At 42.5% G+C, this 25,593-nt stretch overlaps 1 protein-coding gene across 3 annotated transcripts; it reads left to right on the top strand.

Annotated features, from left to right (window-relative positions):
- The first annotated feature begins 130 nt into the window (after positions 1 to 130).
- Positions 131 to 25,549, top strand: cltcl1 (clathrin, heavy chain-like 1). Of its 3 annotated transcripts, none has more exons than XM_020099212.2 (32): positions 131 to 498; positions 7,337 to 7,544; positions 9,391 to 9,659; positions 10,296 to 10,457; positions 10,665 to 10,778; positions 10,869 to 11,042; positions 11,779 to 11,976; positions 12,215 to 12,415; positions 12,551 to 12,703; positions 12,890 to 13,012; positions 13,497 to 13,634; positions 13,730 to 13,894; positions 14,086 to 14,266; positions 14,403 to 14,566; positions 14,670 to 14,795; positions 14,916 to 15,058; positions 15,904 to 16,138; positions 16,234 to 16,356; positions 16,460 to 16,605; positions 16,692 to 16,875; positions 17,236 to 17,428; positions 17,512 to 17,669; positions 17,760 to 17,924; positions 18,074 to 18,349; positions 18,539 to 18,688; positions 18,776 to 18,907; positions 19,019 to 19,129; positions 19,631 to 19,801; positions 20,063 to 20,284; positions 20,678 to 20,704; positions 23,161 to 23,236; positions 23,763 to 25,549. In XM_020099212.2, the coding sequence occupies exons 1-32, from the start codon at positions 457 to 459 to the stop codon at positions 23,945 to 23,947; spliced, it is 5,115 nt and encodes a 1,704-aa protein (XP_019954771.2). In that variant the 5' UTR covers positions 131 to 456; the 3' UTR covers positions 23,948 to 25,549. The 3 variants fall into 3 exon arrangements, with proteins under 3 accessions (XP_019954771.2, XP_069379124.1, XP_019954772.2); XM_069523023.1 differs by having other exon boundaries at positions 20,678 to 20,698; positions 23,763 to 24,963; XM_020099213.2 differs by lacking the exon at positions 20,678 to 20,704.
- Positions 25,550 to 25,593: the final 44 nt, after the last annotated feature.

Genomic DNA, 25,593 nt, shown 5'->3' with positions numbered 1-25,593 from the left:
GAGGGGTACAAGCTGCACACCCGACCTCTCTGACAGGTCTGAAGCTGGGAATCAAACCCTCACACACGGACTGTTTCTCAGCGAGTTCACCGCTTACAACCGCCCAGCTCTTTATTATTTGTTGCCGCAGCCCCGTGTGTCCTCGGAGGTGGAAGCTGGTGGTCGCGGCGCGCGGGCTCTCGGCACTAGTTGGGAGTGGACTAGTTTTCTTGGCGGAGGCGCGGAGTTGTTTTGCTCCAGGACTGGTGTAGGGGGGCTGCTGAATGGGAGCAGTCGCCGGATTCGTGTGGTATCAACGCAGGCTGCCGCGACCACCCACCACTGCCCATCACCGTTGACTTCAGGGGACGTGTCGGGGCACAAACAGAACAAGACCACCACCACCAGTTCCTCCTGTCGTCCCCCCTTTCCCCTCTCCTTCCTCACGGATCCTCCAGACTGACGAAGCCTCCAGACATGGCTCAGATTCTGCCGATCCGCTTCCAGGAGCATCTGCAGGTAACCACGGATTCAAACTCAAAAAAAAAAAACATGTGGCATTTTCACATCAGCTCATTTCACGTCCACGCTGCACCATGATCGCAGCCGGCACATGTCGCATTTACCCGGGCTGTGGAGCACTCCTGCTGCAGGGAGGTGCTCGATATAGCCACAGGCCTAGTTCTGCTCCTGCCGGGCAGATGATGACTTGTAAAAATTGAGATGGTACAACAGCTCCACTGCGGACTGTATGTGTATGTGTGTGTGTCTGTATGTGTGTGTGTCTCTGTGTGTGTGTGTCTCTCTCTCTCTGTGTGTGTGTGTAGAGGGGAGGGGGGGATATGCTGCAGTTTTCATGTCATTTTCCATCCGCGCCGGTGCAAACTGCGGCGTTTTGACACTTGAAGCTGCGGAGCTCAGCTGTTCACTGGTCTCAGTCCAACACACTGGAGCTGTAACATGTAGGTGTCATGTCCTGCAGCAACATGTCCTCACGACAACAACACGTCTGCAAATGAGCTCACAGAATACCTGCTTTCGACGTGATCCATTCAGGGACGATGTGTGACAGGAAGTGGAAACATTTGATCACTGACAACAGTTCCATAAGTTCAGGAAACTGCACCACTGCAACATCATCTGTATTTATGTATGAAGTTGGTGACATACAGGACGTTTATTTTGCCATCCACACACACGTTCATTCATACAGTGCATCTATATGTGCAGCACTTTCTCTGTCACACATCGGTCAAACACCCATCAGGGGAAATTGCTGGGTTCAGTGTCTTGCCCAAGGACACTTAAACAACTGGGATCAAACTGCAGACCCTCTTGTCAGTTGATGACCCTCAGCCACCAAACCCCCGCTTATTGGTATTTTCACACCAGAGCAACATCTGTGCAGCCTCAAAATGATCAACATCGACATGAGTGGCCCTGTTCGTAGTGTCTTTAGTACATAAAGCAACACAAAATGTCCTTTACACTCTGTGGGAAAACCAGCAAACAAGCAGCCATTTATTTAGTCATCTGTGGTCAAACTATTTCCACTATGTTCCTGTTTTCCTCTGCTGGTTTGGACTCTGATAGTCGTTGTCCCACAGCAGCCCCAGTCCCCAGTGCTCGGTGTCTTGCAGCCAGAAGAGAAACTTTGTGACGCACCCCTCCGCCTCCCTTGGTCTGTAGCCTGTTGTTATGGTAACAGCAGGCAGTGAAATGGCCTTTCACTGAGAAAAAAAAAATGCACAGAGCCCCCACCCCCTCTCTGTGCTCCCTTCCTCTGGCCAGTGCCCCCACTTTCGTCAGCCAAAGACCCTTTATTCACCAAAAAAAACTGTGCTGGCCGAGAGACTCTGCAGGCCACCAGGCCTCTCTCCTCACTGACAGGACTCATGCTGTATTGCTCGCTGATGGAGGCTAGTGCGATACCTGGAACTGTCTGGGTTATTGGTTTGAATTGCTTTCTACAGTGCATACCTCTCCCTCATACATCTCTTTAGAAAAACCTCTCTGCCTTGAGACAGTGATAAGCAGCAGACCGCTTTACGTTCCTCCTCCACCGTGAAATCCCAGCTCTGCCCCGATCGTATCCCCCCGTGAATCTAGGTGGCTCCAGCAGAGTGAAAAATGCTTGGAATTTGCAAACCCAGGACTTTGGGCCTCAAGTTGTTTAGCTTCTTTTCTTTATTGGCCTGGTATTTACAGCTCAGTGTCTGTAGAGTGGGCCTGGTTTCAGGGATGTAACATGGACTCTAGCTGCCCAGTGAGGCACCAGCCTGTTGAACCACAAACTGGTTCTTTAACACTACTCTTGTGTTTGATAACGATGTGGAGGATGAGGCCTGGACACAACTACTGTTCTAAATGTGAGAGATTCAGTAGTGTTCATTTTTACACCTTATTCTTGTAGTTATGGATTGCCTGCCTAGCTCACACAGTCATTAACCTTGTGGTAAACTAGCTCCGATGCTACTCTGAAGTCTTCCTTGCTTTGCTTATTTACTATGGTTTTTCAGACATGCACTGAAGGCCTGGGTAATCTCTTGAAATAATCCAGAGCGGCTGAATATGATGAGAATGCAAATCTCTACATTTGAAGCTGCGGACATTCATCCGGAGCTCTTCCTGCCAGCCCCCTAGTGAAGACTCTGGATAATGTCAGTGAGCCCATGTGAGAATACAGCAGGATAGTATCTGGACCCATGAGTGAGAGGGCATGTTGATGACGTTTCAAACACACGATGGACCCAATACCGAATTGTTGAGGAATTTTCATATATACTCACACATTACTGTATATGCCACTATAAATATGTATTATGTTTATAAGATATATTACATTATATCTGTACACCATTAAGAGAAGAGTGCCTGACTAATTCCACTGATTCTCTCTTCTCTCTCTAAGCAGTACCCAAGGGCAGGTTATAGATAAAGGACCAACCAACAGTGCATTGTAGTGTCTACACTTAGAGACTTTCATATCTAACTCAGATTCCCCAGACAGAGAGGCACCAACTGCAACTCTCACCAACTTCAACTCTGTTGCATATTACTCAAGTGTAGGATGCAATATAATATATATAGGATGCAAACACCTACATGTTGCATAGAGAGTGACAGCAATCATAGCCATTCATTGACGTGCTGTTAAAATGGGTGATGCAAGTAGAGTAAGATATATGGGGATGCTGTGGGAGACATCTTCAGACTTGGGGGTGACACTTGCTCATGTCACTCTGTTAGTGTTCGTATATTGTTCCACCTTCTGGTCTCCTTGATGCATCAAGTCTACATTAAACTCTTCTGCATAAGACATCAGCTGCTGCCTGAGTCTTCCTTTCACCAGCTTGCAGAAAACTTCCATAACAAACTTCCATAACACGAATGAATAAACATCTCAGGGTGAGAGAGACGTGTCATATACATAGAAGACACGGACAAAGATATCAACTTTGAGATGCGATGATGCAGGCCGACGACAGTGTTAGCACACGATCTCTGCAGCTGAATTTATGCCTCTTACATGCCGCACCCCCCCCTCACCTGAATGCTCTGCAGATTTCTCTGTTGTTGTGAATCCGTCTGTGCGAACTTTCTTCGGACTTTGTGTGTGAAAACGGTTTATGATTGATGAGCCAGGTTCCAGGTTGTCGTGTCATAGGGTTAGGGTTAGTCGTTGTGTCATTAATTGACCCGAACTCTATTTAAGTTCAGGGAATTGTTTAAACAAGCACAGAGAACGGCAAGTTAAATAATAAACATGCTAAACTCATAGTCATTTGCAGCTCATGTGGGTCCTCTGCTAGCTGTCAGTGCAGCGGCCTACGTTCTCTAGCAGCTTGTGTAAGTGCAAAAATGTCCTGCAGCTTGGAGGCGCCTGAACATTGTCCTGTCGAGTTGAGTTAGGAGAGTCCAACCTGCTGCTCTGCGGCTGTTTGAGGCATCCTGGTGGGCTGCTGCATCCGAACTGATGAAGTGATGCCTCCATGTCAAAACCAACAGCTGTGAAAAACAGATGAGCTAAGCAGGCCCCATTTAAGCTCAGCAAATCCAATCAGTAGAGGAAGCAGGTTGACAGAAGACTCTATCTCAGTCTAGAAGAACACATCTGTGAGAGCAGCAGTGGCTGATAGGGGACGGGTGTGTGCATGTGTGTTCAGTCAGCAAAACTAAATCTTGAATGCTGTAAAGTAGCAGCTATTCACACATACAATATGAATGATAACACACTGTCAAAGCTGTAAGAATAGATAAGGGGCTGCAAACCATTCGCAAAATTATTGTCTGTCACTTGTTCGTCCAAACCATAGACTGTATATAGACTGTCCAGAAATCAAGCCACATTATCCCAGATATGAGAACTGCCATCTTGCACCAATGGGGGGTTTCACTGAGGACAGCTCTCATGAGCCATGCAAGTGAACCAAAACATTGAAGTTGTGAGGAATAAAAACAAAACAACCAGCTGAAAGAGTTTGAAATACCATTGGGAATAAGCCATATACACAAATTTAATTGATCAATTATAATATAAATAAGATTTTAAAAATCACGTATATGATAAAAATCCTACCATTTGGTGAAAGAAGATACGAAAAAGTAACACCACGTCTTTTTGCTGATTTTTGTCATTTTAAACCATTTGTGTAATCTCCTTACAAACCCAAAACCCTCAGCTGCTGATGTGATGTGTCAGTGTCTGAGCAACGCATCCACCCAGTGTATGACTCACCAAATACCGTCAACGCTGTATCATCAGTGAAGTCTAACTGCTGCTGTTGTTATTGTGATATGAGTGCTGTGTTAGTTGGGAAGGATTCTAGGAATCTGTATGCACTACTAGAGGCAGTTAATGGGTCAGTGGAGACAGTAGATGCAGTTGAGGTGTGATTTTAGTCTGGAATGTTCTTCTAAGAAGGAGTGCTGAGGGGGGGTTGTCTTCTGGTGAGTCAGTCGCACCACCCTGAGTTGTAAATTGCAAAAGGCCCATGTTACTGGAACTGCCCTGTGCAGGTCTCCCTCTCATCCGTCACTCTTCATTTCTAATAAAAAGTACATTTATCACTCTGGCTTCTCTACGTCACACCGGTTGTCTCCTAACAACCGCGCTCTCTGTGTTTTTATCAGGATGCTGGACTGTGTCTTGAGCTCCTCCTTTTCACTCCCATGCTTATCTTCTCCCTCACTATCTTTATTGTATTTCCCCTCCCAGCAATAGTTCTGGCAGTCAAAAGGAGATGCAACATATGGCTTCAGACCTCCCTCGGGTCTTCTCTGTGGCCTTGTCAAGAAGCCTTAATATTGCACGTCCCCATAACTGCACAGAAACCAACTGAACATATAGCTGTGGCTTAGAGATATGGTATTATATGATGTATATTGTTGTAATAAAACTAAGAGGAGCAAGTCTTTATATTTGAGAGCCCGGGAGCAGAGAGTGTTTTGGTGATTTTCTTTGAAAAATGACAGAAAATAAAAGTATGTTTTACTGTTATTTTGCAAAATAAACTCATCAAGTGTTAAACAGAGGAATAAAGAACGAAGTTTTTCCATTTTAATAGTATACGATCTAACTAGTTTGTTATTTTGGTAACATTTTAAAATTGAGAAATAATGCTGCCTTAATTGCTGCTGAAATTGGGTTAATGAAAGTGGAGTTTGGCCAGAAGCTCTGTGTCTTCAGGGTTGGGTGATAGTTCTCTGTGGGATGTTGCTGAAAGTGACTCTTCACATGCACATATAGATTTGATGCACTCAAATAAATAAAAAGCACTTTCTCAAAAGTGGCATCTCTTTTCTCTCTCTCTCTCTGTGTCCGCCCCAGGCTGCTGACTTACTCCTTCCTGTTTTGTAGTTGACCTTATTGAAATGGCTCAGCTGTCATGATTTGTTGTCCTGCTCTACCAGCCAACTGTGAGATACTATAGTCCTTGTGATGAGCATAAGGATTCCTTTCCGCTTGCCTCAGACTGCATTATGCAGTCAGCTCAGTCACCGGAGGGAGAGAGAGCATGTTTTGGTCTGCCCTCTCACTTCATAGTTAGTTGGACAATGTGCACAATAATTCCTCTGTTTGGCAGCTGCGAACCGAGGTGGAGCGTTTCATGTTTGTTGGTTCTACTAAGATTTGACACAGGACAAATTGAACTCAGCTCATTCATTCAGAAAATAAATATGCTGAGTAATAAATCTGAATCACCTTTGTTAAAGAAATTGGGATTTATACTTAGTTTCAGTGGATTTAGTGTTGTCTCCGACTGGTTGAGGCTGAATAACTGAGTGTTCATTTTCTAATGGCTGCTTGCAATTTAAAGGATTTAATCACAGGCTTAGCTTAAATAAAGTAATGCTGTTCTTTTGCAGTATAATGGAGATTTTATGATGGTTACCTTTACGGTGGCCCTGAGGGTCCAAACATTTTACTAAACACAACATTTCAGATTTGATCAAGGGGAGAACACTTGTTTGTGATTGGACAGAACCCAAGTCCCTGGCAACAGTTCAGTGCCTATTCCTGACGTTACTGTAAACTCATTTGTACCTGTCAGGATCCTGGAGGAATGACGGTTTCCACTGTTTTCCAATGATTTGATTGGTCTGTAGGTTTGTTTTTGGTCTGTTCCTCTGAACTTAACCTCCTCTATGTTTTGTTTTCCTAAATGATGTATTAAGTGAAATGTCATTTTGTAAAATGCTGTTTAGTTTTCTGTGTTTTTGACCGGGCCACAGTACTGTTGGCATTACGAGTAGAGCATATTTCTGAAAATGCTTCCGAAAATTCAGTAGGTTATTAGCAGCTCTAATAAAAGTGTAAAGTTCTGTTGGGTTAACATCCGGTCGTCTGCTGTGTGCCCACACTTGTTCCCCTGCTTAACGCAGCACCAGACCTCCTGTCTGGAAGACAACCTTTAAGAATTTCCCTGGAAAGTTGGAGCAGACCTGCGACTATTTTTATTAAAACACTGTTCTACTCTGCTACTTGCTGCTTTTTCCTCTTGCAAGGCAAATGTCAGCTGTTGCCATGTATGTTTTCCTATTGACTTCTTTTTGTTGAGATGGAGGCATGACTCCTTCAAAATCTATCAAGCTTCTGGATTAGGAAACTGTCGGCACGCTGTCATGGAGAAGTCTTCTATGTTTTGTTCATTTAACATGTTTTTATTCAATATCAATTAAAACTGAGTCAAAAACTACCTACTGCCAATAACTATGGACATCTACACTAATAAACTCTCAAACATCTTTATTTTATGCATAATTGTAAATTATACTACATAAATTGCTAAAGAGTGTTAAAGCAAAGTTACCTGAGTTATCAAGATTCTCATTGTTACATTATTCATATTTACAGTTGCAGAACCTGGGCGTGAACCCAGCCAACATTGGCTTCAGCTATCTGACCATGGAGTCGGACAAGTTCATCTGCATCCGAGAGAAGGTGGGCGAGCAGAACCAGGTGGTGATCGTGGACATGTCCGACCCCACCAACCCAATCAGGAGACCAATTTCTGCTGACAGTGCCATCATGAACCCCGCCAGCAAGGTCATCGCACTGAAAGGTAATGTATGAGATGTGCAGCAACACATTCAGACTGCCACACCTCTGGTTATTAGTAGAGAAATGCTGCGTAATTGTGAGGAAAAACCGTTTGCTGGTATTGCTAGTGGCCTTATGCCAACTGCTGAGCTTATTATTGTTGTCTCAGTTCCCAGAATAAAGTCTGCACTGTTTGTTTGTCTCTAATTTTAACAGATTTAACCATATACCATGTCTGCCATGGGAATACCACGGTCTTGCAATGACTAATGCTCTGTCAATGCCATAAATATGTAGGGTGCACTTAGTTCTATTGCCTGAATGTACTAAATTGGTTGTGTAAATTGATTTTCTGCCTCTGAATCTTGCCCTCGGAGCACAAACACAAGCGCTGATCAGGATGATTTGCCTTTAATGCTTCTCTCTCCTCCCCCTCCCTCTGAGGATACTATGCCCCTGTTTGCCCTTTCCCTGTAGTCTATCTTTGTCTTTGTCCTGATTGACACTTTGCTTTTTCTCCCTTTGCTGTCTGTCCTCTCTCAGACGGTGAGTTGCTTTCTGTCTGTCTACCCGTCTGGCACTCTGTTGTGATGATACAGTAGCCATGTCTCTCTCATAAAAGCTCCCCCCCCTCAAGTACGCAGCGCTATTTTGACCCTTAATCAATCAAAAGACAGAAAACTGTTGAGAAATGGCTTCCACTGCCGGTAGACTGCATCAGATTCACATACCTCACAGTATCACACCTCACCTGCAGGCACATACACTTTCCTACTTTTATGAGAACTACACATGTGTTAGCATGACTTTCTGTATGCTGGAACTTTGTGCGTGGTATGCCTCATCAGATAATACACAGTGGGTTTGGCACTGTGTGTCGTTGCATGCCTGCGTCAGCGTGTGCCAGCAGCCACATCAACGTTCAGATCTTTCCTTGCTGCATATAAACGATGCCATTAATGTATCATTATAGCTGTTTGTGCTGACGGTGGTTTGTACAGCAGCTCCAGTGTTCACCTGAATCATGCATTTCTTCACCTTTTTATTCCATTTCTTTTCTATGTAACTGTACTGTCAAATGGAGGTTGTTACTGGTCATTTATACAATATTCTAGAGAACGGAAACAGTAAAATGGCTCGGCTAAACCCCATACTATCTACAGATGTGTTCGGTAAGTCATTATGACCTTCATAAAGCTGTCGGCAACTTTCAGTAGCCAGAGGATTTGGGTTGGCCAAGTTACTGTTTGCAGATTTTCACTTCCTTGCCCTCTAAAACAGCCTTAACCTGAATGACGACAAAACAGACCTTCTCAGTCCTCTAGTGGTACATAAACATGAGCGTGTCTGTGAGTTTCCCACTGATTCATGATCACATTGGAGGTTTAATAAAATTATTTTGTTGGTGCTCACAACATTGACCATCAACTTATGTTACTCTAAATATTATTAATGTACTTCTTCAATGCTGTAAGCTAACACAATCAGTTTCAACTCTGATGTATTGAGGTGGTGGCAGAAATGTCAGGCACAAACAAAATTATATATGTGGCTACTATAACATAAGTGAGTAAATAAAGTAATAAGTAAAATAATAGATATATTTTTTTATAAACAACTGTCTCTTATTTTAATTTCCTCCATATTTAATTTATGTGTCAGTTGAACAGATGGATCATGAAGATACTGTATGATAGTTTAAATGCACAGTACTTTCCTTGAAAAAATAATGATGTCAAGATTCTAGTAGCTGTACCTGTTATAGTGGGTTACACAGGCACTAAATAAAATGGATGAAGATTTTATCACCCGCATCAGCGCTTTCAACCTGTCTCACTTCATCCCTGTGTCTCTTTACCTCCCCTCAGCTGCCAAGACACTGCAGATCTTCAACATCGAGATGAAGAGTAAGGTGAAGGCTCACACAATGACGGAGGAGGTCATGTTCTGGAAGTGGATATCAGTAAACACTGTTGCCTTGGTTACGGATTCAGCCGTCTATCACTGGAGCATGGAGGGGGATTCCCAACCAACCAAAGTATTCGATCGGCACGCCAGTCTGGCAGGATGTCAGATAATCAACTACAGAACTGACGAGCAACAGAAGTGGTTACTGCTGATAGGGATCTCTGCACAGGTATGAACATGTTTACTCACGCCTCGTACAGTAAAAATGCACAGGAACGAAAAATATCTGATCTATCACTCTCTGTTTGATCCTTTGTTCACATGTTCATAACACAAAAAGTCCTCAAACCACCTAAGAACACATCTTTCTCTCTTCACACTAACTCTGCATTCCAGAGTGGATCGATGCAGAAATACCAGCCTCACATTTTAATATGTATGTGGGAAAAAAATAAAATCTATTTGACCTAATAAATGACGTAAGCCAACTTCTGGCCACATTTAACTTTCTCTGGGAACTCATAGTGTACTTGTTGGATCCCCCCCTTTGTCTGAGTGATCCACACCAAAACTAAATGAGTTCTCTCTTGTCCCATATCCCATTCTTCTGCTAACTTTCATAGAAACCTGTTCTGTAGTTTGCATAATCCTTGTAACAGACAGACATGCACGAAAACATATCCTCCTTGGCGGAGGTAAAAGAGCTTTAGTGGGAGTTTGCCTAATTTAAAACCTGAGTGATGAAGAGAAGGAGAAGACTGACCTAGAATCATCTTTGATCTTTCAGCATTTGATTATTGTATGGTGGTGCTGCAGACTGCAGGCCAACAATTAATTTTATTCTTGTTTTGTCTCTTTCCTGCAGCAAAACCGTGTAGTTGGAGCGATGCAACTGTATTCTGTTGACAGGAAAGTGTCTCAGCCCATCGAAGGCCACGCTGCTGCTTTCGGGGAGTTCAAAGTGGAGGGAAATACCAAACTCTCCACCCTTTTCTGTTTTGCTGTGCGCTCCCCGGGTGGGGGGAAGGTGAGTTCCCCTGGGTTGATTGCACAGATTTTACTCACGATGCTATCAAAGTGTATTTAGTCTAGCCTCTGAACAAAGACCTCTGAGTTGCACAAAAAGATAGTGTTTTAGTTAAGATCTAAAGAGAGAGCTATATAGCTGTATGTTCTCCCCTCTGCTGTCTATCAATCTTCATTTTGCTTTACTGTGGCTCTTTGCTTCCTACAGTTGCATATCATTGAAGTGGGTCAACCAGCTGCAGGAAACCAGCCCTTTGCTAAGAAGGCTGTGGACGTGTTCTTCCCTCCAGAAGCTCAGACAGACTTTCCTGTAGCTATGCAGGTAAGAAAACAGCCCTGGTACCCGTTAACTTTGGACAAACTAAGTGTGACTGCTGAGCACTTAAATTCTCCCTCTCATCTTTCTCCTCAGATTGGCAGTAAGCATGGTGTAATATATTTGATTACTAAGTATGGTTACATCCACCTGTATGACCTGGAGTCTGGAGTGTGTATCTACATGAATCGAATCAGTGCAGAGACCATCTTTGTCACTGCTCCTTATGAAACCACCTCAGGAATAATTGGAGTCAACAAGAAGGGACAGGTGAGAAACTAGGGGCAATTAGCAATTATTTGATCAGAGTGTCTATTTGCACACAGGTGAAAATAGACACAACAACTTCATTTGGCTGCATTCACAAGCATGGAATGACATAAACACAACCAAATAAATATAACACAAAATAAACACAATGAAAATACATAAAATGTGAACATGAATTCAAATCTTTTCTGCATTGTTTATTCTGTGAAATAAAGGTTTTAATATCAGCAAACACAGATGCAGATACTGATATACGGTCTGTGAAACGCTCAAATGGGCTGATTGTTATTTGCCAACTGATACATGTTTCAGGCTCTTGTGTAAATGGCCAGCTTGGTTCTCCAGCCTGTATGCAATGACATTGTTTGTTATGGACACCTGGGTGCAAATAGCATCTTCTGTTACTATACAAACAATGGGTGTAAGGAGCCACATTGGTGTTCCATCCTAGGTAAAAATAACATTGTTTGCTACTGACACTCAGATGCTAATAGCGTCTGCCCTATCTTACTTAAATGTTTGTGAAAACACAGACCAGGTTTTTATTAAAAACAGATGATAATGATTATTAAATTGTGTCACTTAGTCCTGTTATGTAAGGGAGCCCTCGCAGATAGAAACATCAGCCTTATGCTTCATCTTCCCAGGATTTTGAAAGGTTTGTACATGCTTCCTTTTATGGCCTCTCTACCTAAATAGTATTTATATGTTTATCTGTCTATTTTTCTCTTTCAAGGTCTTGTCAGTATGCGTCGAAGAGGAAAACATTGTCAACTATGCCACGAACGTCCTTCAGAACCCTGATCTTGCCCTGAGGATGGCAGTGAGGTCAAACCTTGCTGGGGCTGAGGAGCTTTTTGCCCGGAAGTTCAACACTTTGTTTGCCCAGGGAAGTTATTCAGAGGCTGCAAAGGTTGCTGCATCAGCACCAAAGGTACGACTGTGTCTACTGCTACAGAATAGTGGATGTACATGATGATACGGCATGTAACAAATAAGACACATTAACTCTAGGATCAACTAAATATTTTTATAGTCATTGCATATCGCCATGTTAATACACTAGTTAATATAAAAAGGTTCAATGGAATTACTTTTTAATTTTTTCTGCTACTTTATTTTTGTCCTTTACCCATAATTCCTCCATTCTTCACCGTCTTTCCTTCCCTCAGGGAATCTTAAGGACAGCAGAGACCATCCGTAAGTTTCAGAGTGTCCCGGCGCAGCCAGGTCAGGCCTCTCCACTGTTGCAGTACTTTGGTATTCTTCTGGACCAGGGCCAACTGAACAAGTTTGAGTCTCTGGAGCTGTGCAGGCCCGTCCTGCAGCAGGGCCGCAAGCAACTGCTGGAGAAATGGTTGAAGGAGGACAAGGTAGGACTGGAGGATTTAGAACAACAGGGCAGCTTTTATACCCTGGACTGATCTATGTACACAAGAGACCATTTTGTACCATCCATGCAATCATTATTAACACTGTTGGTAATTGTGATCACACGTGTGCTGTAGCTGGAGTGCTCAGAAGAGCTGGGAGACCTGGTGAAGGCCTCTGACCCCACACTCGCTCTCAGTGTTTACCTCAGAGCTAACGTCCCCAACAAGGTCATCCAATGCTTTGCAGAGACTGGCCAGTTCCAGAAAATAGTGCTGTATGCTAAAAAGGTAATCAGAGAACTCACTGTCCTTTATTCATTACATGTATACTGGGAAAACCTAAACTAATGTTTGGTCAGAGAAAGAAAATACTTCTGTATATTGAGTACATATGATGGCACTAGTTGTCTATAAGATTGTTTGTATGAGCTCATCAATGAATTGAAAATTGTGTTTGTAACTGTGCTGTTGTAGGTGGGCTACACCCCAGACTGGGTGTTTTTACTGAGAAATGTGATGCGTGTTAATCCAGACCAGGGACTTCAGTTTGCCCAGATGCTGGTCCAGGATGAGGAGCCGCTGGCCAACATCAACCAGGTAAAACACACAGCGTTATTACCACCTCACACACTAGAGGCGTACAGTATTGCTTTTACACTTTCCCTCTGCACCTTCATCCTCACACATGCACGCAAACACACAAAGAGCCCAGTGTGGGAGCCTCCATCTGTGTTATTCCAGATGTGCCAGCAATGCCAGGAATTCACTGAGTCAGTGACCCCCTCCTCCTTTTAAAGTCGCATCATCACTCTCCTCAGTTCAAGTCTCAGATAGAGAGACCCTGATGACTAGATGCTTCTCCAAGTAAAGTTAAGACCCCCGCCCTTTTCTGTTGTGGCCTCTACAGATGTTGTTAAATATGAAACATGTGGTTTCAAGGCCCATGGTGCTTGATAGTGTGCGACTCTAATCTTACTTTGCATGCTAACTCAAATTATGGTTCACAGATGGCTGTATATCGACATTTTTTCTGACTGAATTCTTTCTTTCCCTTTCTCTTTTTTCCTTTGCCCTTTGTCAGATTGTAGATGTTTTCATGGAGGGCAGCCTGATCCAGCAGTGCACCTCCTTCCTATTGGATGCGTTAAAGAACAACCGTCCAGCTGAAGGACATTTGCAGACACGTCTGCTCGAAATGAACCTCATACATGCCCCCCAGGTGAACATTCAGGCCTCCTCTCCTTATTACAAAAAGCAACTTTACCTTACTTTACTTTCATTTGTGTTTTCATGTGTGTCACGAACTGTTTTCAGGTGGCAGATGCGATCCTGGGGAACCAGATGTTCACACACTATGACCGTGCCCATGTTGCTCAGTTGTGTGAGAAGGCAGGTCTGCTGCAGAGAGCTCTCGAACACTACACCGACCTGTATGATATCAAACGAGCTGTGGTGCACACGCATCTGCTCAACCCTGAGGTATGCCTGAAGACGTTTGGTCATGCTCGTGAATACCACTCTCTTGGGAGCCAGCCACCTTTCCCTTTTTGTTTTAATGATACATGAAAATGCCTGAACCCACTTCTTTTGTCCTCCTCCCTGCTCAGCCTATTGTCTCACTGTCTCACTGTCTCCCCATCTTCCCTTTTCTTATTCGACTCTGGTTTTAGTGGCTGGTGAACTTCTTTGGCTCTTTGTCAGTAGAAGACTCGTTGGAGTGTTTAAGGGCCATGCTGTCGGCTAACATCAGACAGAACCTGCAGTTGTGTGTCCAGGTAGCATCTAAGTATCACGAGCAGCTGGGAACTCTGGCATTAGTGGAGCTCTTTGAATCCTTCAAGAGTTATGAGGGTAGGTGTGTCACACATGGGCTGGGGTGGTATGCAGACCTGGGTCATGTTGGATTAAAGCAAGAGAATGTGTCAAATAGGGTTTACTTAGTAATGAATGAAGCTGACTGTTTCTCCCACTTCCTTTTCTATTCAAGGATTGTTTTACTTCCTTGGGTCGATTGTGAATTTCAGCCAGGAGCCCGACGTCCACTTTAAGTACATCCAGGCTGCCTGTAAAACAGGTCAAATCAAAGAAGTGGAGAGAATATGTAGAGAGAGCAACTGTTATGACCCAGAGAGGGTTAAAAACTTCCTCAAGGTAAAATTCCCCCCCGAGACTAGTGATGATTGTTTTTTAAATGTTCTGATATATTGTATAACCCATTTAACACAAATTAACCTTGTGTTTATTTTCTTTGTAGGAGGCCAAACTAACAGACCAGCTTCCGCTTATCATTGTGTGTGATCGCTTTGACTTCGTCCATGATCTTGTTCTTTACCTCTACCGCAACAATCTACAGAAATACATTGAAATCTATGTACAGAAGGTAAGACCGAGAAAACTGCTGAGACTTTATAAATTACTGGTTTGTACCAAATCCAATTGTCTCGTTATTTAGTCTACATAACAACCTTTTATATGAGGAATTTGTTGCACTTGTTTTCAGGTGAACCCTAGTCGTTTACCAGTGGTGATAGGTGGGCTGTTGGATGTCGACTGTGCTGAGGATGTCATTAAGAACCTGATCATGGTGGTCAGAGGGCAGTTTTCCACTGATGAACTGGTAGAGGAGGTAGAGAAGAGAAACCGGTAAGAAGATAGATAGAATCATTTCTGTCGAGATATATATATATATAACATACATTACATAATGCATATGCACAATTTGTGTCTCTTAAGGTCCCGAACAGGGGTTTATTGGAACATGTTCCGATTTTTAAAAGCCGTTAGTGAATAGCTAGACAATAAAAGAAAGGAGAGAGAGAGATGGGGTATGAAATGCTGCACATGTCCAAGGCCAGATTTGAACTGTGGATATTGGAGTTATGCGGCATGGGCTGGAGCCATTCAGCTACTAACACAACCTTTTTAGAATTTATCTTTAAAACACGAACCACTTCATACCATAAGTCTGAGAAGAAAGATGTCGGGCCAGTTAAAATAAAGAGCAGTGATTTCCTTTTCATAAATAAATCCTTTGTTCTTTGAAAAACTTTTTATTAATAATGCTTGAGGGGATCAACAGAAGTCTAAATATGAGGTGACTGAAATATGCATATAAATAAATACTACGAAAAATGCCCCTGGTTTTTTTGCTCCTTGTACTAAAATATTCCTTGTAAATATTTTAATCTTAGCATGTGCTTTAAATGTTGATTTTCTGGGCACTATTTTCCCACTGTATTCCTGTGGATCTTCAATCGAGGTTGTAGGTATTTCTAGTATAAATTCTCCATCAAACATGTGAATCTGAGAAAGATTGGGCACAGTGTGAATGACACTGCTGCATTCACAACACTGACATCTAGTGTTTCATAACATCGTCTACTATAACAGGAAGTAATGGTACTATAATACATTCAAGTTAAAATCTTCTAAATGTTATCAAATGGAGCAGGTCTTTCTAAACATTGTGTTTTCTCTTATACTTTTAGGTTAAAGCTTCTGTTGCCGTGGCTGGAGTCCCGTATCCATGAAGGCTGCGAGGAGCCAGCCACTCACAATGCCCTCGCTAAGATCTACATCGACAGCAACAACACACCTGAACGTTTCCTGAAGGAGAATCCGTTCTACGACAGCGCTGTTGTCGGTAGATACTGTGAGAAGAGAGACCCCCACCTGGCATGTGTGGCCTACGAGAGAGGACAGTGTGACCTGGAGCTAATCAAAGTGTGTAGATCACAGTGTAAAGCATATAAATGTCAGTCACATAATTCTAATATTGATTAACTGATTTTCATTTACCTTTTATGATTTATTCTCAGGTTTGCAATGAGAACTCATTATTTAAGAGTGAGGCTCGATATCTGGTACGACGGAAAGATCCCGAGCTCTGGGCGAACGTGTTGGAGGAAGACAACCCCTTCAGAAGACAACTCATTGATCAGGTCAGGTTTTACCCAGCTCCCCACCTGAGGTGATGCAGACTGTAAATCAGGGGTGTTTTCTTTATGCTTATATTTGTTTTCTCCTTGTTTAATTTAATTGCAGGTGGTCCAGACGGCGCTGTCAGAGACGCAGGACCCAGAGGAAGTGTCCGTCACTGTCAAGGCTTTCATGACGGCAGACCTGCCCAACGAGCTGATTGAGCTGCTGGAGAAGATTGTACTTGATAACTCTGTCTTCAGCGAGCACAGGTACTGACTTGCTGCCTGTTAGGCATCATAGTAATTTACCCACAATACTTCTCCTGTTTTTTAAGAATCTCTGTTTTTTCCCCCAGAAACCTCCAGAACCTACTGATTTTGACAGCCATCAAGGCCGACCGCACTCGAGTGATGGAGTACATCAACAGGCTAGACAACTATGACGCTCCAGACATCGCCAATATCGCCATCAGCAATGAGCTCTTTGAGGAAGCGTTTGCCATTTTCAAGAAGTTTGATGTCAACACCTCAGCCATACAGGTGAAGGAAATAACCCAGTGGAAGTTCTAAGTACTTCAGTTAATAGTATTTGCTCGTCTAAGCTGAGTTTTGATCAACTTCTTTTATTTGACATTGAATATCATAACATAAATGAAAAAGGTTAGATTGATGTGTTTAGTAGTTGTAATGGTTTTCTCAGTCAATACAAAGTGAAATAAGTATTAGAAGTATTCACCTTGATATTTAAAAACTAATTAATTTGGATTTTTTGTGTATAAATATTGAGAATCTGCATTGACAATTCCTGCGGCAGGTTGTATAAGTGAATCACTGTTGAAACAATCATGCTCCTTTTTATCAACCCTGATGTTTTATCTTTTCTCGTCCTCATGTCTCTAGGTCCTGATAGAGCACATAGGGAACTTGGATCGTGCCTATGAGTTTGCTGAGCGCTGTAACGAGCCTGCGGTGTGGAGCCAGTTAGCCAGAGCTCAGCTGCACAGAGACCTGGTCAAGGAGGCTATTGACTCGTATATTAAAGCCGTCGACCCGTCAGCGTACATGGAGGTGGTCAACGCAGCCAGCAAGAACAGTAAGCCTTCACTTTGCTACATAACTCTGCTTAAACAAAGTCAGTCACAAACAGATCATCAACGTGTTGGTTTTATTTTGCAGATAACTGGGAAGACTTGGTTAAATTCCTTCAGATGGCTCGAAAGAAAGCAAGAGAGTCGTACGTGGAGACGGAGCTGATCTTTGCTTTAGCCAAGACAAACCGTCTGGCGGAGCTTGAGGAGTTTGTCAGTGGGCCCAACAATGCTCACATACAGCAGGTAAGAAAAACAGAACAGGTGCAGTGTCCTGTTCCTTCGAAGTTTACCTGCACATCATGTAACTGCTCATTTATCTTTCTCTTTCTTCAGGTGGGCGATAGATGTTATGAGGAGGGTATGTACGAAGCAGCCAAGCTCTTGTACAACAACGTGTCCAACTTTGCTCGACTTGCATCGACACTTGTCCATCTCGGAGAATATCAGGCGGCTGTGGACAGCGCAAGGAAAGCCAACAGCACACGGACATGGAAAGAGGTAACCATTACAAGTTTATCCTCTGTTCAACTGTTTTACTAGTCTTGTCCTTATAGAATCCTCATTATAATTCACATTTCAAGATATATTTTACTTAAGTTTATCTTATTTTAATGTTTTCCTTTCCTCTCTCTCCCTCCGACCTTCAGGTATGCTTTGCGTGTGTTGACGGCGAGGAGTTTCGGCTGGCACAAATCTGCGGCCTTCACATAGTGATCCACGCTGACGAGCTGGAGGATCTGATCAGCTACTATCAGGACCGTGGCTACTTCGAGGAGCTCATCGCTCTGCTGGAGGCTGCGCTGGGACTGGAGCGGGCTCACATGGGCATGTTCACGGAGCTCGCCATCCTCTACTCCAAGTTCAAACCACAGAAGATGAGGGAGCACCTGGAGCTGTTCTGGTCCAGAGTCAACATCCCAAAGGTAAATTATGTTTGTACATTTGTGTGTGTGTCTCAAATTAAATTTTTCTATTGTAATAAATCAAAGAGCTGATCACAAACAAGGAGGCTGCTTTTTTTACAAAGTCGTGTTTTATCCTAAATGTGCCAAATGTCAGTCCTTGAAACCTTTGAATGTGGTTCAGGGTTTAATATGTATTTTACTTACCAGGTCCTTCGTGCAGCGGAGCAGTCTCACTTATGGGCGGAGCTGGTGTTCCTGTACGATAAGTACGAGGAGTTTGACAACGCTGTCCTCACAATGATGTCTCATCCTACAGACGCATGGAAAGAAGGGCTGTTCAAAGACATCATTGCTAAGGTAAAGAGCAGTGTTGGTGACTAAGTCATTTATTTTCCTTTTTAAACTTTTAAATATCTTCATACATTTTTCTTGTCTTGTCCTCAGGTTGCCAATGTGGAGTTGTACTATAAATCTCTGTCCTTCTACCTGGATTACAAACCTCTATTACTGAACGACCTACTGACCATTCTGTCTCCACGGTTGGACCACAGCCGGGCAGTCACCTTCTTCAGCAAGGTAACAGTGACGTCAACTTCAATGAATTTTGCCCTCTCTGTTTTCCTTCTTACAGATTGTGCACAGTGTCAAATACTTCTGACATGACATTGATTGTTTTCGTTTGACCAGCTGAACCAGCTGAAGTTGGTGAAGCCTTACCTGAGATCTGTCCAGAGTCACAACAACAGGTCCGTCAACGAAGCTCTCAACAACCTGCTGACAGAGGAGGAAGACTACCAGGTCGCTCAACCATTCTGATACTGATACCGACAATAGAAAGTAGACATGATATTAACACTTAATGAAACGGGACTCCAACCTTCCCTCTAAGTGGTCTAATGGAGCTTGTGATCTCTGCTCCTTAATGATCGTCCAATTTTGGTGTCTACTTATCTGTCTGTCATATCTTCACTTATTCACAGATGCATTAGTCAGATGTTGACATTATTTCATAACACAGATGTGAAAGCCCTAACAACATGCACAGTTGATTTAACTCTACAGAACAATCTTATTTGTCACATTTGTTTGGGAAACTTGGATTATATTTAATCTGATGTGGTTTATATTTGTACATAGCAATGTTTGAGTGGTAGAAATCATTTCAGGGGCACATTTGAAAAAGTGTTATAGTAGAAAATATACCCAGATTCTATGCTTCTCACTTGATATTCAGTTATAACAAACTAACTGGTTCAGGTTTTTTGGACTGTGCTGTAATATTTAACATGTTATCCACAGGGTCTGAGAGCGTCTATCGATGCCTACGATGACTTTGACACCATCGGTCTGGCTCAGAGGTTAGAGAAACATGAACTGATTGAGTTTAGGCGTATCGCTGCCTACCTGTACAAGGGCAACAACCGTTGGAGACAGAGTGTAGAGCTCTGCAAGAAGGACAAACTCTACAAGGTGAGATCATTCACAGACATTATCTAATAAATCAAAAAGAGGTGCTTGTAGTCAAACAAGTAACTCCATTCCCCTATAGATGGCACTGTTTGTTTATACTTCAGATACACTGGCTGTATTTGGAGATAGATATATGAACCATGTAGCATCAAGTACACACCAATACAATTTTCAGTTGGCAGTTTCCTCACAAAAATGTTTGAATGAGGACTCAAACTTTTATGTTTCCCATAATGAGTCAGGTTAATGTGTCTTTCCCAGGATGCCATGCTGTACGCTGCAGAGTCAAAGGATGCTGAGCTGGCGGAGACGCTGCTTCAGTGGTTCCTGGAGGAGGGCAGGAAGGAGTGCTTCGCCGCCTGCCTCTTTGCCTCCTATGACCTGCTTCACCCTGACGTGGTGCTGGAGCTCGCCTGGAGGCACAACATCATGGACTTCGCCATGCCGTACTTCATCCAGGTCATGAGAGAGTACCTCACAAAGGTCGGTACTTCACTGAGGAGCAAGAGAACGAGTTCAACTTATTTGTTGTTCATTTTAGTTTCTCTTTTAATATAAAAGTAGGGTTGATTACTTTATATTTTCCAAGAGAAACAAGTTTGAAATTCTGCATTTTTCCTTTTCTTACATTGTTAAATTTCCTGTAGAAACCTGTAAGAGTTGGACAAAAGTCTGAAGTGATATTGCAAACAGGTCATAACAACAATTTCAATTAATGCATATGATGAGCAGGTAGAGAAATGCTCTTTTAAGTGATGGTAGTTCTGTGTACTGTATATTTACCAGTGAACTACCTCTGGTCGTCGTGATTTCCCTTAACGCTGACCTGTAGACACGTGAGGTCACTTGAGGTCATTTCTCTGGGTTCTTTTCCAGGTTGATGAGTTTGCAGCGAAGGTGATGGTCTCTGGCCCTCTTTTTATTTCTCCTCTGTGTCCTGTCTGTTTGTTTTTGTTGTAACTTAACTCTTAGGTTTCTGATGTAGGAACCTAGCATGGACTGTAGACTGAGTAGGGCCTAACCAGCTCTGGTGCTGGAGAGCTGCATTAGTGTGTGCGCAGGCTTTTGTTCCACTTCAGCACCAACACAACACATTTTAATGAAAGACTGTAAGTAATTTAGTGTAATGACTAAGCGTTAATGACTGAATAGCCAAGTTATATGAAAGACTTGTCAAACTTATCGAGTGCCTAAGCTTTTAAAACCTTACTCAACATTTTAAATGGATGTTGAGCTTTTGACATTCAAGTACAAATTAATTCATAAAAACAAAAAGTCAACCAACTACTGCTGTTTATTGATCTTCATTGCAAACATGAAAAACAGCAAGCTAAATGTGGAAATAGTGCATGACACCAAAGCTTTATGTTCTGAGTGTGCCACCATAATGGATTAAAGAATAACAATTAGCTGCTACTTGTTTTGCAGGTTATAATTAATGGAGCCCTACATTTCTGACATTGACACATTCAATGATCACCTATTCACCATCATTTATTTATACTGTATCCAGGAGATATAATGTGGTATAGAAGACGTTTTGGACCATAAATGTGAACCCATAATTATTGTGTTGGTGGCTGGAGCCAAAAGCCTGCGCACCATATTGTTCCTCAGGACCAGAGTGAGCGTGTTCTGGTCTAACAGAAACCTCTCACTTTCAAACTACTCTGTCTTGGGGCTGCATCTAGTGTTGAGTGGCATATATGCAATTTGACGGTTTCTGTTTTGCTGATGCAAAATTAATGAGATTGATGTTACAGTCGGCCACTTAGTTGTTTTTATGTTGTGGCTGATCAGTGTAGTATGATCTGAGAAAAACGATGATATCTCCATCTGGCCAAAGCCCGAGATGAAGGCTGGTGAGAAGAGCAGGCCACTCCAGACTTGTTAGATGCATCCCCATGATTCTAACTCCAGATTAAAAAGTTTTAGTCTAAAATATTTACCTGAGTTAGATCAGAACAGAGCTTCAAACACTAACTTCTAAGATGCTGGAGTCCTTCTTTCCTTATGGGGAAATGGAAATCTAAATTATTTTTTAGAGACTAAATAGTTCGTTCCTAGAATCACTGGTGCATAGTTTTTATTTATTTTTTTACCTCAGAGTAGTTAAGCACATAACAAAAACCAGAAATAAGGTCATACTGATATTGTTTTATATAGTAAAAAAACACCCCTTTGTATTCCATGCATCTGGTATTTTAAAAATGCATTGTACAGAAAACATTTCATCCACGCTCTATTTAATATATAATAATATCATGTACAGAAAGGTGCTTTACATGTGCTGTTTAATGTTTCCTCTCTTTTGCCCAAACTTTTTTCATCATCTCCTGAAATTATTACCCGATAGAAATTCTACATCTTTTAAAAAATCTACATTGATTAAGGTGAACCACTGTTTTAATTAATCTCCACTTACATCAGAAACCTTTTGCATTCAGCTTCATCCACAGTGGAAGCACAACGCCTGAATATTTCTTTGCACTTGCAATGATTTCTAGGCACTAAAACTGGCACCACAAGCAACTCACTGCGTAAATACTGAATGCCTGGCAAGGATGAGCTTTAACCTTCCAGCTTCTAATCCGTAGCTTTATTTTAGTAACAGAATGAAACACGTGAACTTTTTATTGCAGCCGTAAATGGGATGCATGCAGAAGCTGTGATTGTAGTGATATTAGACTGTTTACTGTGAATGGCTGGAAATGTAGCATCAGCACATAGGCATGTATAGCTTTTCTTTTACTTAATACACAATGTAATAGTTCTTTTAACCTTCAACCCCACTACAATTCTTCCTGTAAAGAGCCAGTTCACACAAATGATGATGATGATTGTGATTTGTGTGAATGGATGCTTTAGATGTTGACTGAACATTTGTACTGGAAGCTGTGTTAGAAATTCTCACCAAACCTGCATGGCATCTTCTCTTAGGTAACCTTAGCTGCACTGTGAGGAATTGTGTGTAGTTGTGTCTTTTGTTTAGTGGGTTTGATAAACCAGCTGTTTTAACTAGTCTTATTTATCAGTACTTTCTTTTCTTAAATAAAACACAGTGTAGCATTGCAGTTTATGGTCTAATGTAAGAATGTCATTTAAATAAAACTGCACTGAGATCATTACATTGAAGGTATCCAGCTAAATTACTATGTAGAAAATGTGTTTGTTTTTTTGACAGCTAGTTTTATGTCCATGATATGAATATTCCAAATATTTGCTTGCATTTTACTTGCAAATGTTTCTGCAGGATACCTACAGTGTATGAAATCAGACTTTCTTTTATTCTTTACACTTGTGTGTGAGTGTGTGAGTTAACCGCGTCTGATCGATGCTCTTTTCTTTGTTGCCGTCAGGTGGACAAGCTGGAGGAGACAGAAAGCCAAAGGAAAACTGAGGAGGAGGTGACGGAGCCTCAGCCGATTGTGTTTGGTAGGTTTACAGTGGGAAATCACCCTGAAGGACAGACAGTGGTGGTTCCTGAATAGAAGAAAGAAAACAGATAAAACAGGAGGACACATTCTGCTGTTGTTATCTGCAGCATTTATCTGACCTCTCCTAAATCTCCTTTCTCAGAAACTATTTGTGTTTTACAACTGGGTGAAAACATGGCTGTTGCTGTTGAAATCCAGATTTACCAGTGATGATAAAATATTGCTAAAAGTATTTTACAAAAGAATTGTTAGTTTATCCGGAACAAATTGGGACACAAATCTGGTTAGACTAGGTTGTTATTTCATAAAGTTTAGTTTGATTGGATTCAGACAGTTATGAACTCAAATTAAAGTACATTTTATCTGGTAACAGATTCACAATGCTTGCGGTTAAAAGATTCTGTCTAACATCAAGGTTTTAGTGAAAAATGCTTAAATAAATGACATTGAATGAGAGCTGGTTGTAAAAAGTTTATTTTCTCTGTCCCATGTGACCCTGTGTTTGTGTTTGTTTGTGTGATCAGGCCAGCAGCTGATGTTGACTGGCTCTGCTGCTCCAGTGGCGCCCCAGCCAGCGTACTCAGGCTATGGCTACCCTGCCAACGCAGCAGGCTTCCCTCCTCAGGCCGCCGCCGCCGCCGCCACTGCTGCTGCTGCTGCCGCCGCCGCCGGCTATCCTGCACAGCCTGCTTATGGCTTCAACATATAGAGGCCTGACTCTGCCCCCCCCCCCCCCCCCCCCCCCCCCCCGCTCCCCTCTGTCTCCACTGCACACACTCACACAACTCAGACCTGAACCACACTGAACCGCGCTGCTCTGAGTCTCAAGCGGCCAAATGATGGCGCAGAGACCCTTCCCCGAAACTTGACTGGGCCTTCATTTCCTAACGAGACTCCTCCCGTCTTCAGTGAAACTGCAGTAGAAACCCTTCATATCTCCTCTCCCTTCAGAAGATCTGCATCAAGGCTCGTGGACCCTCCCCTCCCTCCCTGCCGCCCTCTACTCTCCACTAGGATGTTACAACTGTATCACTGATCTACACCGCATGACGTCCCCTCTCAGCTCCCAGAGGAATTAACATACTGAAGATAACATAGTGACACAAGACCACTCTGTCCTGTTGCTGTTCCATGTAGACGTAACTAACCATAAAGCAGCTGTTTCCTTTATTTGATATTCCTTATTTCTATAGATTCAGCACTGATGAGGAAGAGACTTACTGAGGAGTGGAGGGGCGTGTGTGTGTGTCCCCCTCCCTCCTGAAGCACTGCTACGGCCTTATTTAGAGAAGGTGGCAAAAAACACAGGCTCATTTGTTCATGTTTAATTTCACAACTGTCTCATGCTCTGATTAGAACGACGGTTACTGTGCAATAGTTTTGTTTGTCCTTTCACAACAGGTACAAAGTGTTTGCTGTATATGGACTAAGAACACTTGTTTATGAGGTTACAGTACTGTCCGTGTGTGTGTGTGAGCGCTAGTGTAAGTGTGTGTGTGTAGCCTCTGGAGTCTTCACCAAACCTAGAGGCACTCCATGAAATGTCCACTCCCTTGCAACAGCAAACGTTTCGCTGGCTCAGAGCAGTTGATCTCGTCAGATGACTTTTTTTTTTTTTTTGGGACTCTGATACCGGACACCTGGAGCTTCAGGACGAGTGAGACAGAAAGAAAGAAAGCAGGTGAAATAATAATAATAATAATAATAATAAAAAAAAATGCTATATGCTGTAGTCTGTGCATGTGCTGCCAAACTATAATGCTGCAACCAGGAGCACAATTTTCATGTTACACTCAAGTATATCAAGTATTAACTAATGTTGTGTCAAAAACTAAGTGATGTTCGAGGAAAGTTTCTCACCTGACTAACGGAAAATGGAGACGAAACTCTGACAGTCTCGAGGGGAGGGGGGACGTTAGCTCACATCCTGGTGCCAGTTGTTTCAAAGAATAATCATTATTGTACTGAAAAGTGTATAATTTAAGATATAACTAATCAAAGAAGTCAAATATTATGGATTACCATATGTATTGTCTATAGTGTGTTGTTGTAGTCTTAAAAAAAAAAAGCATAATGATTTTTGTAAGAAAAGGACAAAATGCAAAAACAGCAGGTAAATAAATGGCTAAATCTTGAGGTAAGGCTGCTCAACGTGGTGACGGTTTGCTCGACTGTGAAGCTCCTGTCCCGCTGTGGTGTCAACTTTGGATTGATCAAAATGGAGAAGGAAAAAGCCTGAGCTGCACGTGAGCACTCCCTTAATCTGCACAAGTCATGAAAACAAAAAGAGGAATAAAGTTTACACACAGTGGTGGTGGTCCATTTTTACGTCCACTAAGGAGATCATCTTTTCGT

The sequence above is a fragment of the Paralichthys olivaceus genome, chromosome 4, assembly GCF_024713975.1.
Source record: "Paralichthys olivaceus isolate ysfri-2021 chromosome 4, ASM2471397v2, whole genome shotgun sequence".
Lineage (NCBI taxonomy): Eukaryota > Metazoa > Chordata > Actinopteri > Pleuronectiformes > Paralichthyidae > Paralichthys > Paralichthys olivaceus.
Note: the sequence above shows the minus strand (reverse complement) of the source record. Positions and strands in the feature narration are given on the sequence as shown.